The sequence below is a fragment of the Cyanistes caeruleus genome, chromosome 3 (assembly GCF_971803275.1).
Source record: "Cyanistes caeruleus chromosome 3, bCyaCae1.hap1.1, whole genome shotgun sequence".
NCBI classification, from domain to species: Eukaryota; Metazoa; Chordata; class Aves; order Passeriformes; family Paridae; genus Cyanistes; species Cyanistes caeruleus.
The window spans coordinates 114538075-114553476 of NC_141703.1; the positions used below are offsets into that span (position 1 = coordinate 114538075).

At 38.0% G+C, this 15402-nt stretch overlaps 1 protein-coding gene across 31 annotated transcripts in view; it reads left to right on the plus strand.

Annotated features, from left to right (window-relative positions):
* The window catches only part of SYNJ1 (synaptojanin 1), a 51325-nt gene that overhangs the window by 29751 nt on the left and 6172 nt on the right, over positions 1 to 15402 (plus strand). For 8 of the 31 annotated variants that reach the window (XM_023945730.2, XM_023945742.2, XM_086883737.1 and 5 more), the window contains 13 exons: positions 1030 to 1188; positions 3008 to 3164; positions 3502 to 3619; positions 3728 to 3943; positions 4598 to 4676; positions 5686 to 5848; positions 6460 to 6666; positions 7289 to 7417; positions 8002 to 8040; positions 10759 to 10806; positions 12381 to 12419; positions 12512 to 12552; positions 15071 to 15179. In XM_023945730.2, coding sequence (XP_023801498.1) covers positions 1030 to 1188; positions 3008 to 3164; positions 3502 to 3619; positions 3728 to 3943; positions 4598 to 4676; positions 5686 to 5848; positions 6460 to 6666; positions 7289 to 7417; positions 8002 to 8040; positions 10759 to 10806; positions 12381 to 12419; positions 12512 to 12552; positions 15071 to 15179 — 1504 coding nt within the window. The remainder of the gene's footprint in view (positions 1 to 1029; positions 1189 to 3007; positions 3165 to 3501; positions 3620 to 3727; positions 3944 to 4597; positions 4677 to 5685; positions 5849 to 6459; positions 6667 to 7288; positions 7418 to 8001; positions 8041 to 10758; positions 10807 to 12380; positions 12420 to 12511; positions 12553 to 15070; positions 15180 to 15402) is intronic. The other 23 variants (XM_023945755.2, XM_086883756.1, XM_086883742.1 and 20 more) reach the window with 4 other exon arrangements.

The following is a 15402-nucleotide window of genomic DNA, read 5'->3' on the forward strand; positions in this document are numbered from 1 at the left end:
AGAAAGGCTAGACCTTGCCAGTGCAATGATGGAGATGGTGAAACACCAGTTCACTTGCATTTGGAATCAAGAACTTAGCACAGGAAAGAGACCTTATAGATCCCTGACATGCAGTAGAACTTTTATAAGCACAGGAGACAAATCACCTGTGAGAAGAAAATCCACAGCACTGCTCTCAGTACACAGGAATGATTCTATGTCATGTCCTCATAAACAAACACCATGTTCTCATCAAACATCAAGTTGAAATGTTATCAGTGCAACAAAGTGCTTGCTTGAGACTTTAAGCTGTTTTAAATTTTGTCATCAAAATGTAATTTATTAATTTCTGTGGCACTGTGCAGGAGTCTTTTACAGGGCTTTTTTATTTTCTAAATTTGTCCCCACTGTTATGTGTCAGTTTTCCAGGTGCTGTTTCCAGCAGTTTCCTAAATACTGCTCTTTCAATCTGCCAGTGTATCTGCTTGGTTTTACTTATGGGCAGTGGAAAAATGAAAACAAAGGGGGAAGGGAAGTAGAAGTTCTCACTCTAAACCCTGGACTTTGTTTAAACAAATAAAGCCCTATGTCTCTCTCTAGTGATGAAAATCAGATGTAACTGAAAAGTCTTCAATTAAATCTGAATGATAAAGCTCTGGATTTTCAGTTTGTCAGGAGACTGTGCCACAAAGTCCCAGGGGGGTGTTTTATTCTCCTCTGACACAGGCAGCAGCCATCGCTTTTGAGCAGATTTCTAAAACCAGGAGTAGGAAGATGAAGAATTTTAAACCCAGTTCAGTTGACTTGTGTTTCTTTAGAAATGGATACTTCATTGGAAATGTTACTTCTCTTGTGTTCCATATATAAACACCACACTGTTGATCATACTGTTCTAATCATAGGGACACTAAATACTAGGATGTATTTTGGTTGTCTTCAGCACCCATAAATTATACATATTTCACAGCTACAAACTGTATTTCTGAACCTGGAAGTAGTAAATTTGTCATTCAGTTGTTTTTAACTCCAGTGTGTGCTGCTGTTTTACAGGGAAGGATGCTCTTTTCCCATGACTATATTTTTTGGTGTGGGGACTTCAATTATCGAATAGATTTGCCCAATGAGGAGGTGAAGGACCTAATACGACAACAGAACTGGGATCCCCTTATAGCAGGAGACCAGCTTATCAATCAAAAAAACTCTGGACAGGTGTGTTCAAACGTCACCATACTTGAGAATAACTCATTTTTTTTACTGGCTTTAGCAATTCTATGATGTTCCTGTAAATCTGTATCCTCAGCATGGAGTTTTCTAATTATAGTATTTTCCTTTTGTCAGATGTAACTATTTAGAAAGAATATTTGTAATGTTTGGTAATATTATTCTTTAGTTAAACTGTAATAGGTCTAATGCTGTCACTGTTGGGAAAAGGAGTAGTCCAAATGGTACCCTTTTTATTTGCAAAGAAAACACGGAATAACAAAGTCTGAAGAAAGCTACATTTTTTAGATTGGTAGGGTTTCTTGTTCTCTCTGCATCTCTGCAAAGGAAGGCTGGATATGGTAAAAAGAGAGACAGTCCTTGTCGGTTCTGTCTGCTCTCCAGCACTTTGATCACAAGCAGTGCTTTTGCTGATTTAGAGTTCCCTTCCACTTGTGCTGGTATCTTGTGCACCAGAGCAGGAGGCAAAACACTGGATATTTTTACTCTCTTTATTTCTTTTTTATCAGCTGTTTCCTAGAGAAAGCAAAATGCACATTCATATGGGCAGACAGCATTGATTGTCTGTTAAGTGGATCAAAGCATGAAGTATAGACGTTTTGGAGATACCTCCAGCTGTTATAAAGTTGGAGAAATCTATGGAAACTGCCAGAATATGAAAAGGACTCCTGGCTGGGGAGCAGGAGTAGCCTTGCCCTGTTGGGGTGATGTTCCATGATTTAGAAACTGCTGGCTGGGTACCAGCCATGTCCCTGGGGGAGCTCTCCAGCTGTGACAGGTTCACCTCTGTACCTGTTGCTCAGGAAAGGTGTTTACATAGCAACTTGCTTTATAAAAGCAGGTTAGAAAATAATTACTGAGGGCAAACAAATTAATTGTCTCAGAAGTTGTGGAACTTCTAGCATTCTGATATTGATATTCTGACACTGACTTTTAAATTGACTGGATTGCAAATTGTATTCCCAATAAGAAAAGAAGCAGGTCAGCCTGTCAACTTGATGGAGATTTGACACTAAGATCCAAGTTAGATTTCTATTTTACAGGTGTCTGAAGTGAAAGAAAGATTCCCATAGAAGGTTAAACTCAAGAATGGAGCTGACTGAGTTATCTAAAGGGTTTTATCTTGTATCCAGTTTAAACTCTTAATGAGTGAGAGGCTCACTTTGCATACATTGTATTAAGGACTTTTTTTTTTTTTTTTTTTTTTTTTTTTTAAATTCTATTTATTTGAGGGGGCATCTTGTGTCAGCTTTTCCCTGGAAGTGTTCAAGACCAGGTTGGATGGCACCCTGATCCACCTGGTCTAGTGAACAGCATCATTGTCCATGGCAAGAGGTTGGAACTGGATGATCTTTAGGGTCCCTTCCAACCCAAGCCAGTGTGTGAGTCTGTGAATTTGTGAGACAATTTGACATGTTCAGATAGATAAAATGTAAACATTAATTCCCAACTTCTGCTGACACAGGAGCAACTAAGCACCAGATTAGAATGCTGTGTTACAGCATCAGTGTTCTGGGTGACTGCCAGTTGGTAATGACATTGAAGCAACAGTAGGTTGTTTATAAGCCTGGGCTTAAAGATATATAACTGCTGGCATACTTCTGTTCATTGATGATTGTCTGTGTCACTATTTAATTGTAGTGTCAAATGTTTTCAGCAGACACAATGTAGAGAAGAATCCCTTTTAACAAATAGCAGGCTTTTTTATTTTATTTTGAGCTGTCTATACAGGTTGTCAGTGTTAGAACAGAGAATTCTGATTAGTTTCAAGCTGTTTCCTGTATGGTTTTGTCTTCTGTTATTACAGATTTTTAGGGGATTTCTGGAAGGGAAAATCAATTTTGCCCCTACATACAAATATGATCTGTTCTCTGATGACTATGACACCAGTGAAAAGTGTCGCACACCAGCATGGACAGATCGGATCCTTTGGAGGAGAAGAAAATGGCCATTTGACCGTTCAGGTGTGAGGGTTTCCTTCAATTGTTTAAAAACGTTCTTTAAGTGACTTAGAGGAGCCATTTAGTGATGTTTACAATGCCAGTGATGCTGAACTCCTGTTCCTGGCTTGGTAGGATACAGCACACTTGTAACAGACCTTCAATAAACACAGTGAGGTTACAGAAAGGGCCATGAATCATATCCCAGTTACTGACATTTGAGGAGTGGAAGAGGAACTTCTAGGGGGGGCGGTTTCTGTAAGACACTCAATTTGGATTTATTTTTTGTGTTTGTTCTTTTTTACAAATAGCAATCTTGCAATCACTGTATTTTTCCTCTTGTTTTCACTGCTAATTGTAGCTGAAGACCTGGATCTCTTGAATGCAAGTTTTCACAGTGACAGTAACGTCCCTTATACATGGAATCCTGGCACTTTGTTGCACTATGGAAGAGCAGAGCTGAAAACATCTGATCATAGGTTCCAGTTTAATTTTATACATTGCTTCCTAAGATTTAATATTCATGCTCAGATACTCTGATACTCAGATAGTCTGCTGACAGGATTTTCTTGTCTATTGTTTCCAAGGCCTGTGGTTGCACTGATTGACATTGACATATTTGAAATTGAAGCTGAAGAGAGACAAAAAGTGTATAAGGAGGTGATTGCAATGCAAGGACCACCTGATGGTACTGTGATGGTCTCCATCAGAAGTTCTTCAGCAGAAGAAAACTATTTTGATGATAACTTGATTGATGATCTCCTTCAAAAATTTGCAAGCTATGGCGAAGTTATACTTATAAGGTTAAAATAAAATCTATTACTTTTAATCTCTGCTTATAGAATCATGGAACTGTTTGGGTTGAAAGGGATCATGGAGTCCCACTTGCTGCCATGGGGACACCTTCCACTAGACCAGGTTTCTCCCTGCACTTCCAGGGGCAGCCACAGCTACTTTGGGAAACCTGTGCCAGGGCCTCTCCACCCTCATGGGGAAGAATTTCTCCCCAGTATCCCGTCTTACCTTCTGGCAGTGGGAAGCCATTCCCCCCTTGTCCTATATGGACTTGGACCTGCTGGAGCAAGTTCAAAATTCATCTTCATTGTTCCCACCAATTTCCTGAATAAAATTATTTCCTTAGCTAGCTTTTCAGTTATGATCTGTTTCATTTTTAACATTTGAATTTCAACTTAAATGTCTTTGGAATTCATATTACATACATGTATGTGTCTCAGTTTTCAGACATGATTTTTCCAGATACTTTTATTTTTGAGAATTTTATACAAATTTTGTATTGTAGAATTAGGTTAGTAATTCTAACCTAAGTAGTTAGTAGTTTTAAATGAACAGAAAATGAGGATGTTGCATTTTCATTAGCAATTGTATTGTTTCATTGGCAATTGTACTGTTAAGTGTTGTGGTATTCTTCTGGTTATTGTTTCCAATGAACTTTGTAGGTTTGTGGAAGACAAGATGTGGGTAACATTTTTGGAGGGAAGCTCTGCTCTGAATGTTATGAACTTGAATGGTATTGAGGTAATGTAAAAATGACTGAACCTTTGTATAGCAAGAGAAAATCCAGCTTTCTTAAGTCTTCTTGAGTAGGTTAGATTTTTTGTTTGTCTTTGATTCTTAGAAGTTTATTCTGTTCTGTACTAGGCTGTTGCATCCTCTTTTTTTTCCCCTGTTGATAGCCACATACCAGCATGTTGAATTTCAACAGTCATTTAAAAGTTTCAAAAGCCATATAAAAGAAGTATCAAACTTAAGTTTATTTTTAGGAGAAGTATTGTTAGAGAAATGAAGATGTCCTACTGGGAGGCATCTTCATGAAATGAGGGGTTTGGGTTTTTTTATGATTGAAAAAGCAGAGTTTAGTTTCTTTAATGAACCATTTTAAAATCTTTATAGCCTGCAGTTATTAAAAATTTAACACTTCTGTACTGCAAACTCTGAAAAATGTCAAAATTTCATCTTGCATTGACTTCTATGGTGTCAATATTTAATCTTCATGAAAATCTAACTTCCAATGTTTGAATTTTTGCTAGTCTGTGGCTGTTAAGACTTAGAATGTGTGATGTTTACAGATGGATCTTTGGATCTGCTGAGATGTCACTGGCAGGTCAGACAGGAAAGGGGCTCTGAGTAGGATGTCAGTTTGCAGAATGAAGACCTGCTCTGTGCCAGCCTCTAAAAATATAGTTTGTAAGCAAGCCTGTTTTTATTTATAAATAATAGTGTTTCTGTCAGAGTAAAGAAACCAGTAGCTTCCTGATTAACTAAAAAGGAGAACTGTAGGAGATGAGTTGCTAATTCTTCTACAAAAAAAATTCAAATGGTTGTAATGAGCAGTTTAAATTACTTAAATGTAGTGACTTATCTAAATGAAGTGAAAATCAGAATTGTTTAGGTTTAGTCACAGAAATTCAGATAACCTTATTTGTGATATTTTTAGGAATTATTTTTTTAAATCTAAAATGCTGAGCTTTAATATTCCTACTCTCAACAACTTTTGTTTTGTGCATACCTTTTTTTGGCAATTCAGCTACAAGGAAGGATTATAAACATCAACTTGAAAAATCCAGACTGGATCAGAAGTTTGGAAGATGAAATGAATCTAGAGAAGATTAATATTGGGTTGCCTTCATCAGCAAGCTCCACTTTGCTTTGTGAAGATGCCGAAGTTACTGCAGACTATGATATGGAAGGTTTGTTGAGATAAAGCATTCCTTACTTTGAAATGCTTACAGTCCTAAATAATGTGGTTAATTTAATGCATGTATAAATGCGTACCAAGTTTATGCCCAGCTAAAACAGATTTGAAGTCACATTATTTCCAACAGTATCTCGACAATTTGCTTCAGTCTCGTCTACATTTAAATATATTCCAAATTCAAGAGCACATCCATGTTGAGCCTTTTTCTTAAAGACCATTCCACCTTTTGCAAGCAGAAGTTATTACAAATAAAAGATACCTTGAAATCCCTTGCCCAGCCTTCTAAAGAATAAGTGAAGCTTGCCATATTGCAAACCAAAGAAATAACCTGTAAAGCTAATTGTTTCTTAGATTAATCAACTTCACAGTTGCCACACTGTTATAATTCCTTTTAATATATATTTATAATATGTATATAGAAGCATTTGAAGTATTTTCAATTGGCTTGAGTACATATGTATTCTTCATGTGTAGTTTTGGGATGAAAGAATCATACTTCGGTTGCTGAGCTAATTCCTTGGAACTTTGGGGCTTTTCTTGCATAAAATCCCATGCCCAGAATCAGCTTTAATGTGTTTTTCTTCTCTGGGGCTTGTTCTTCAGGAGACATCGATGACTACAGTGCTGAAGTAGAGGAAATCCTTCCTCAGCACCTACAGCCGACGTCGAGTTCAGGGCTCGGAACCTCGCCGAGCTCTTCCCCGCGTTCCAGCCCCTGCCAGTCGCCGACGCTGTCGGATGGGCCCACGCTCCCAGTGAGACCCAGCCGAGCCCCAGGAAAAGCTCCTGGACCACCGGTTTCCGCACACGGTGTGTACCGCACGGCTCCCCTGCCACCACACCCAAGTTCTATCGCAGCCCAAGTTCTGTCCTGGTTCAGCCCAGTCACACTCTCGGAATACACCCCCTGGCAATCCCTACTCCTGTCAGCTCCAAGATATAAATTGTAGTCAGCACATTTGTAAATTGTCAGTGCAATATGAAAATTTCTGTTTAAACACAGCCTTTTTTTAAATGACTAAGCAAACTGGTGAACACGATGATGGTGTTTAGAATGGCTTCTAATTAGTTTAACTGCTCAAATGCCTTGAGAATTCCCTTTGTAGCATTTTTTTCCAGAGAACTTAGTTCACAGGTAAGGGTCAAAATCGAAATTTGGAATGCTGCAATTGGGAAGATTGTTCAGGATTTCATGAAAAACATAAATTAATTAAAACACAAGAGGCAAAAGTTTTAGTTTAGGAAAGCTGCTTCTTTTCATTATTGGTTCATTCCTCTTGTTTTCCCTCTCTCAAAAACTTCTGGATCATTGTTTCCAAGGCTGGGGACTGACTGTCCTCTATGTGAGAAAAACTTGCTATTAGAAAAGCTTTTCTGGGTTTAGAATGTCCTAGATACTAATTTTTGCTTTGTTTTCTGTCATATCCTTCAGCTGATTTCCAGACTGGTGCCCAGCAGAAGGAGCCACCCCAGAGCCTGGAGCCAAAGCGTCCTCCACCCCCTCGTCCCATCGCTCCTCCTGCACGTCCTGCTCCTCCACAGCGGCCACCTCCACCCTCAGGTAATGTGGGGACCTTTTCAGGCACTCTAGAATATTTGTTTTCAAGTTTGTGAGATGAACTTGAAAGTGCAAACCCAAACTGTATATAACACTTGGGGCTCACTGGTTTTTAACTGATATGTATTTAATTGGTATATTTAAAAGCAATCACAGCATGGGAAATAACAGCATTTTTACCACTTAAATATTATTAGGGAACAAGTTTATTAAAACTTATTTTCACAGTTTTAAAAATGTGTTATATTACAGCAGTGTTTACTCAACATTTTAATTTCTTATAGCATCTATTTTAAAATAAAATAGAAATAAACTTGTGCATTCATTGATTCATTGCTATTCCTTTAATTTTGGCATCAGTATATATGCATTTTATCATGTCCAAGTTTTTAATGTAGACTTCATTTGGACCATCTGACAATGTGAACAATTGAGCACTAAGAGAAACTGGATGTTCAGAAGCATTTGGACAACATAGTTAATAACAAACTGACCCTTGTGATTTTTAACTTTCTCATTCTTTTTCTTCCCTCCCACTGTACTGATATTTTTCATTATTGCTGCATTCATTTCTTAAATACTGTCAGGCGGTAGGAGTCCTGCACCTGCTAGAAAAGAATTTGGAGGTAATGATTTTAATTGTTTTTGAATATGACTGCATAGCGAAACTGCTGTGGGGATCTTTTGTGACAATACTTAACATGATGACTTCCAAAGGTATAAAAATGGGCAATTCTCAAAGTTACAGAACTGGATAATTCATAAATGTCACTGTCATTTCTTTCTTTCCCCTCTGAAGTACATTTGACTTTTCAGTGAAATAGTATTTCTCCAGAAGTTGGTATTTTTAAGTCCAAGATGAAGGTTGTTCCAGGTTTTTATTACTTTGTCCTGGGTGAATATATCCAGCTAACTTTTCTGTGAAGTGCTTCTTCAAAGTAGTCTTTGTCCTTCTCTGTCACACATTTTGCTGTCCTGCTTGGACTTAAATCAGCTCATCAATGCATGAGAGAGGGTGAGAGTTGTTAGTGGCACTTGCAGGCATTGCCCCTCAGTTGGTAGAAAAGAGAGGTTTTTGACAAAATGCTTCAAAAGTTTTGAGTAATCTCAGAAAATACGTAAACTATTTTACATAGCCTGTAACTATCAGCTGACTTTGGCATCAGGCAAAAATGTACTTGGCTCTGAGATACTGGTGAGACAAGGAAGTTTTTATGCCCAACATGTAATATTTCAAATGAGTTAAGGTGCTGAAGCTTTAGGAAGCAGTTGATAGACCACATTCAACATAGGTGAGATTTAATTCATTGTTCCTCAGTCCTGTGTAGTTTTCTGTGCACTGACACAATCCTGTTTGCCTAGTTTGTCTCAATTGTGCAAAGACTAGTCAGTGGTCTTCTTTTATCCTCTTTCCCAACGTAGCTTTCCATAGAGTTGTAACTTGCATAAAACTTGATTTTTATGCAATCATTTGAGACTCTGGTATATTTTTTCATATATTATTCCAATGTAAAGCTCTTCACTTTTTTTCTGCTCTACATTTTCCACTCATAGTGTACATGTATAAGTGTAAAGACTTTGCTTTTCGCGGGTACCTGAGCTCAGCTCCAAGCAAGTTAGCACGGGGCTGGAACCAAAATAAGTGTCCTTATGGGTTTAGTGGGCAATGGGGAGCTGTTTCTCTTCTCTAGGAGGAGGGCTCCTAAAGCTCTGTGGAAATATCCCTGTATAGTGTGTAAGTGGATCAGTTTGGGTTTAGACTTCCATAGCACATGCAAAGGGACATTGATCATGTCTTTAAAATGTTGTGCCTTTTAAATGTTACTTTTTTTCCCTCACCTGTTTTGACCCTTTTTTTCCCCAACTGCTTTAGTCCCTTTAATGCCCATGGCACTTTTTCTAATGGCTCAGTGTGCTTTGAAGATGAGAGGAGGATTTGGACATCTAAGTGTTTTAGTTTGGTCATATTTTATGTCAGAAATAACTCAGAATTCAGGTGAACAAGGCTCTGCACTCCTTGCAGGGCTTTACAAAGTGCTGACCTTTTGTATGCTAATACAAAAAAAAATTAACTGAGGATTCTATAAGCTCCAGTTGTTTATAGTTAAAAATTAAAATGTTGCCCTCTGTTTACCCAAAATTTTTTTAATACATTACAGATTAAATTTTCAGAGAACATTAAAAACTATAAAGGCTGCTAATTGTCAATTGAAGTTAATAAATAACATTTGTGGGGTTTTTCCCTTTAATACTAGTAGTCAGAGTTTTCCTGATTGTTGCAGCCAAGGCTTTTATCCTTGGGTTTAAACTGTTTTTCATTGTCTGTAAGATTAATATATTCCTAGGCTGTCCTTTGTGATAGCATTATCACAGCATGATAATTTTGCTTTCTCACTATTGAAGAGTATTATGAGTAAGTGAAATCTCAGGTGTTTATCCTCTGGCACCTTCTGTGCCATTTCTCTCCCATTTGTGAATGTTTTTTAACTTGCCAAATCCTCTCAACCAGAGATCTTGCTCTCTCTGTCTGCTGCACTGACATAGGAATGTGTGCCTATGTCTCCCTTCTGCTGAAAGGAGCTGGCTTTACTTGTCCTCCTGCGTAAAACAAGAGCTGTGGAATGTTCCTGGGCAATGCCCTACTCCTGTGCAGTGCCATACCATTTTAGGAACCCAGTATATGCTTGACGATATTGCAGAAATAAAGTAATTCAGCATGGTTATGAAAGATTCAAAATCTTCTTTCTCTCAATCTGAACTGTTAAACCAATTGGTACAGCTGTCCCAAGTGCACAGTGCTGCATGGAGGCAACTTAGTAATACAGTTCTTCAGGATACAGTACATTATAGGAAGTGGGAAGCGTTGCTTTCATCAAATTTCTTATTCAGATGTACCATGGCAGAAACAGACTACTGTTCTGAATGAGAGGGATCAGGTTTAATGTTGCAGGTGGTAAGTGCTGTGCTTATTTATTCCCCAGTGTTTGAGTACAGGTCTGTGCTCTGCTTCACGAGAGGTTCAAGACCAGCATGTCAGATCACACTGGATAGCCAAAAGTTTGTGGAGAGTGAACATTTTGAAGGAATTAAATTCTCTTTCAACTGTAATGTAAAATTACAATGATAGATATTATTAAATGTGATTGTACTCGATGACTTGTAATTCACACCAGTCTGGTTCCCCATGCTGCTACAAACAGTTGTTTCCTACAGGTGACTGTAATGTATCTAGAACAGAGTTAAATTGTGTAAAGCTGTCTTGTGGCAGTGTTCTTTCTGTTTTTTCTTTCTCGATCTACTGCTTTTCTTATGCAATGTACAGCTTCTCTTCTTTCTCTGAAAAGGTCTTGGAGCTCCTCCCAGTCCTGGGGTAGCTAGGAGAGAAGTAGAAGGTAACATAACAATTTTTGTATTCTAGAAATGGATTTCTAATTTAACACTTGAGTAATATCATTGCCCTTGTGATACTAAAGGTGGTTTCATGAAGGTATTTATCATGTAGGATCTTTCTTCTTTTATTTACCATACCTTTCACTCATCCAGGTTGCTTCCTGGTTTTCAGTGGTGGCGGGAATTGTTACAGAGGTCATTTATGAAAAGCAATATGAAAACTTGGTGTGCCGCTAATCTAGAATGCTTTTAAGGCTGACCCTCAGAGGAAGCTGTAGCTGACTGGTCATCAGAGTGACCATTATACCTGTACCTAAATCGGGAATCTAGGGAGCCTGACTTTTCATAAAGAACTACATACATTCATATATTCTGGGGAGAGAAACTTCCATTTGAACAATTTAGTTTATAATTTAATATTTTGCCTCTTTTCTAAAGAGCACAGTGTAGGTGTTTTGATTCTCATAGACAGCTGTGTGTAACACACAGTTATGAGGAGCATTTCTGGTTGGAGTACATGGGACTACAGCTGGATGGGTCCTGCTTTAGCCATGCCAGCAGAGTTATGGGCTTGGATTTCTTCCTTGTCCCTCAGGAATATATCCTTCACAGCAAACAGCAATACAAGTCCTAACAGAGTCATTGGCAGGGTTTCCTCCTGTATGCTACAATTAATTTTGGCTGCATTGCTGGTTCATTTTTCTAAATTAGCAAAATCACTCTATGCATAGAATATTTGAGGTTGGAAGGCATCTTTGGTGGTTATCAGTTCCAGCTTCATGCTCCAAGGAGCGTAAATTGGCACCGGGTTGCTCGGGGTGGGAGCTGCTTCATTGAGAACAGTCCCCACAAACCCATTCTGACTGGTTCCAGGGCAGTCTGATTAGCTGGAAGCTGATTTGATGAACTGTGTGATGCACCACAGAGTTCCTTCCACTTACTGTCACTGACATGGTGACTTTGCTTTCCTGGGAAATAAGCAGCAGAAACTCAAGCCAGAATCCCAAACCTCCATGCCCGTTAGAAATTGTGCACTTTTCTGAGCTAAAGGTAATTTTTTCACCTCTTGCACTACCCAGTTTGAATCAGTTTGCATCTGAGGTTGTCATCAGCGTGGCCATGGTGAAGCTGGTACTCTAACAGATTTATCCCATAAACGCAGAGAGAGGGTTCAGGAACTGTTATATCAGTTCTCTTTGTTTTAACCACTGCTTGTACTTGAACTTGAACTTGAACCACTGCTGTACACTTGAACATGTACAGAATATACCACTAAACAAAGCAGCTTCCAACATGAGAGCACAGGGTACCTGTATAAGTGTGTGTCTTTGGCTTGGAACAAATAGGATGTGATTGAAATAATTTGTAATAAAAAGGGTCAAATTACTTCATGTGTGCCATGCATAGGAGTGTGTTAGTGTCAGCTGGTGGATGTGTAATAAATTTTGAAATTTTGAAAAAATCATTGGTATCTCCTTGCTTCCATTCTCAGTAGTAAAAATGTAACATCATCATATAATACCCATTTGTGGTTTATCTAACAGAGATAATCTAATTTTTTTTCCATGCTTCAAAGCACAAAAAAGCCCTGGAACACAAAGAAAAGATAACTTAGGTAATAGATACATGATTTGTACTAATTATAATACAGAAAGAAGATGATTTTGAAATAAGTACTAAGTCAGTAATCTCTAATATCTGTTTCAGTTCGAAATCAGCCTCCACATGCAGCGGGTACGACCAGACCGGTAGGTATTGTTTTAAGACCATTTTCCTGCGAAGTGTCTGCTCTTTATTACATCAAGATTTCTGTTAGTCATAGCAGATGTAAGAAATGTGCATAGTTGACTGTCAGTTAACAGTTTCTTTGAGTTAATTAATTACTTCAGCAATTCTTGTCTATTGACTAAAAATACTACAGGGCGGGGGGAAACCCACCAATGGATTGCATAAACAATTGACATCTTATGATTACTTGATGTGTTACGAGGTTGTGTACCTTGTTTTAAAGACTAGTTTTCATAAAGGTCTTGTAAAAATAAAACATTCAACCGTTTCAGCAAATATTAGTACTGTGTTTCATTCCTTTATTTGTGGAATGGAACTGAAGGAAGGGAATGAAGGGATTTATGGGCATTTAAATGCTTCACTCCACACAAGAAATCAAGAGATAAAATATATCTGCCTGATTTTTTTAACAGTAACAAGTAGGAGACATGCATGAGGGAAGAGGAAAGTGTTTTAACAGGTCTTCTTAAATAATTACCGAGTTATGGGATTGTTGATAATTCTTTGATTTTGCAGCATATTCCAGTATTGGAACTCCTGAAAACTGCCATTGAAAGTCTCCATTGAAATAAATTTTACCAATTCATTTTTCTGAAAGAGATTGATTCTTAACAGTGAACAATTCATGATCTTGGCTCTTTTTTTATTTTCCTAGAAATGTAAAATGGCGTCTTCTAAAATTTGCATAAAGAAAAACTGGTACATACAAAGGAAAGAATATATTCATTTTTCAATGTGTGCTTCCTTTTTTTTTTTCTTCATAATCTGGAGCTAGCGCAGGGTTTGCTATTTCTAAATCAGAAGAAAATCTGTACAGAAGAGACTTCACCAGTGTCTTGGTACTGGCATAAGAGCAACATTTTTTGTCCATATTATCAAAACAGAAAAAGCAAAACCAAAAAGTCTCCAAAACCCAAAAAACACCAAACATAGTAGAAGGCCTGAAAAAAACATCTCCTAAGATGCCTTAGCTCAACCCTTGCTTGGATTTCCTAGCTAACATTCCAGGACTTGAAGGGAGCTACAAGAAAGATGGAGAAAGAAGGGACTGTTTCCAAGGATCTGGAGTGCCAAGCCAAGAGGGAATGGCTTGAAACTGCCAGAGGGCAGAGTTAGATGGGATACCAGGAAGGAATTCTTTCTGTGAGGGGGATGAGGCCCTGGCACAGGGTGCCCAGAGAACCTGTGGCTGCCCCAGGATGCCTGGAAGTGTCCAAAGCCAGGCTGGACAGGGCTTGGATCAACCTGGGATAGTGGAATGTGTCCCTGCCCATGTCTGGAACTGGATGGGTTTTAAGGTCTTTCCCAACTGAAACCACTCTGTGATTCTAGTAATGTTTCACGCCTTTGTCTTGGGTGATTTTTGGATTTAATTTCAAGGATTTCAGGACACGGGACAGTAGCTACAGTGGGTACTGATTCTCACTGAGGGCTCCTGAGGGCTGATTTACACTTTCTTTCTCTTTGTTTTCTGTTCCTTTTTGATATATTTTTAATTTTTTTAAAGTACATTTTGGTGTATAATCCAATCATCCTCCTGCCTACTATCAGAATATTCAAAGAAATAACAAAATGCATTTGGCAGTCTCAGGCCAGACAAGAATTTATGAGATCAGTTGGCTGAAAGAGTTCAGAACTTGGTAAATGGACTAAGCCAAGCATAAGGAATCACGTGATATATAAAGTTAGGGACATATATTTAGTAAAACTTAGATCAAGAATGATACTTCTTTTTATAGTGAAGTTCCTTTGCTTGTTTGTAATTAATTTTTGCATACTGTTGTTCAATAGAGTTTGCACTGAAAACCATTTCTAGAATGTCCTGTACACAACATTTCACAGGAAACAAATGTTACAAACTATCTTGTCTCACAATCCTTTTTCCCTTGAACTCTTGAAATTTTTATCCCAGGGCCTTTTATTCAGCTTTCAGTGTGGTGTTTGTAATTTACTCTGCTTCAGCTGTAATCTGGAATAGCTTCCTATGTCTCTTTAAATACTGATGTAGATTTTTAAATTTACTTTCCCAATATATGAACTTCTATTCCATCAACTTCAGCAAGACTTCAGCCTTGAGATGAGGCAGAATGTGTGTTTCATTAATACTGTTTGTTGAGAAGCAGGAGACCTCCAGATAAAGTAGTTGCTCTTGTTGGTTTTGTTGCTTACAATTCATAGGCATAGGTAAATTATCTTATTAATACCAGCAGAATAGTAACTGTTTCTAACATCATTGCACAGGTAAATATTTATATAAAGTTGAAAATAGTTGTAAAAATCCTTTGCTTTGAATTGAACCATCATAATGTTTTGAAAATATATTCTTTGTTCTTGCATGTGCATAAAAAATCAGTTCAGCAGCTGTTATCAAAGAATTTATTTTTCACAGAATCCTGCTTATCCTGAATCATTTAGCAGTAGATGACTACAGATCCAAAGTTAACTAAAATACTTTCTTTTTACCAACTTTCCTGTCAGACTGTTCCTCCTCGAGCTGGAGTTATTAGTGCCCCACAAAGCCATGTCCGTCCCTCAGGGGCAAGACCAGCACCCGAAACTCAGACCAAACCAACTGAGCCACCAAGGGGTAAGTTTCCTTTTGAAGTTAAATACAAATGTCACTGTTCAGTCAAGTGCTACAGTCTATGGTTTGAATGTTTTGTTTTCAACAAATCTCTCCAATTTTCACTAGAAATTAAGATTCTTGGATGTAATAGCATTTGGCAGTTTGTGTTAAGCATCCACAAGTATTGCAGACCCTTTCTAGATGCTAATCTCAAGATGACTTGAGATCTTGACCCATAGATTTC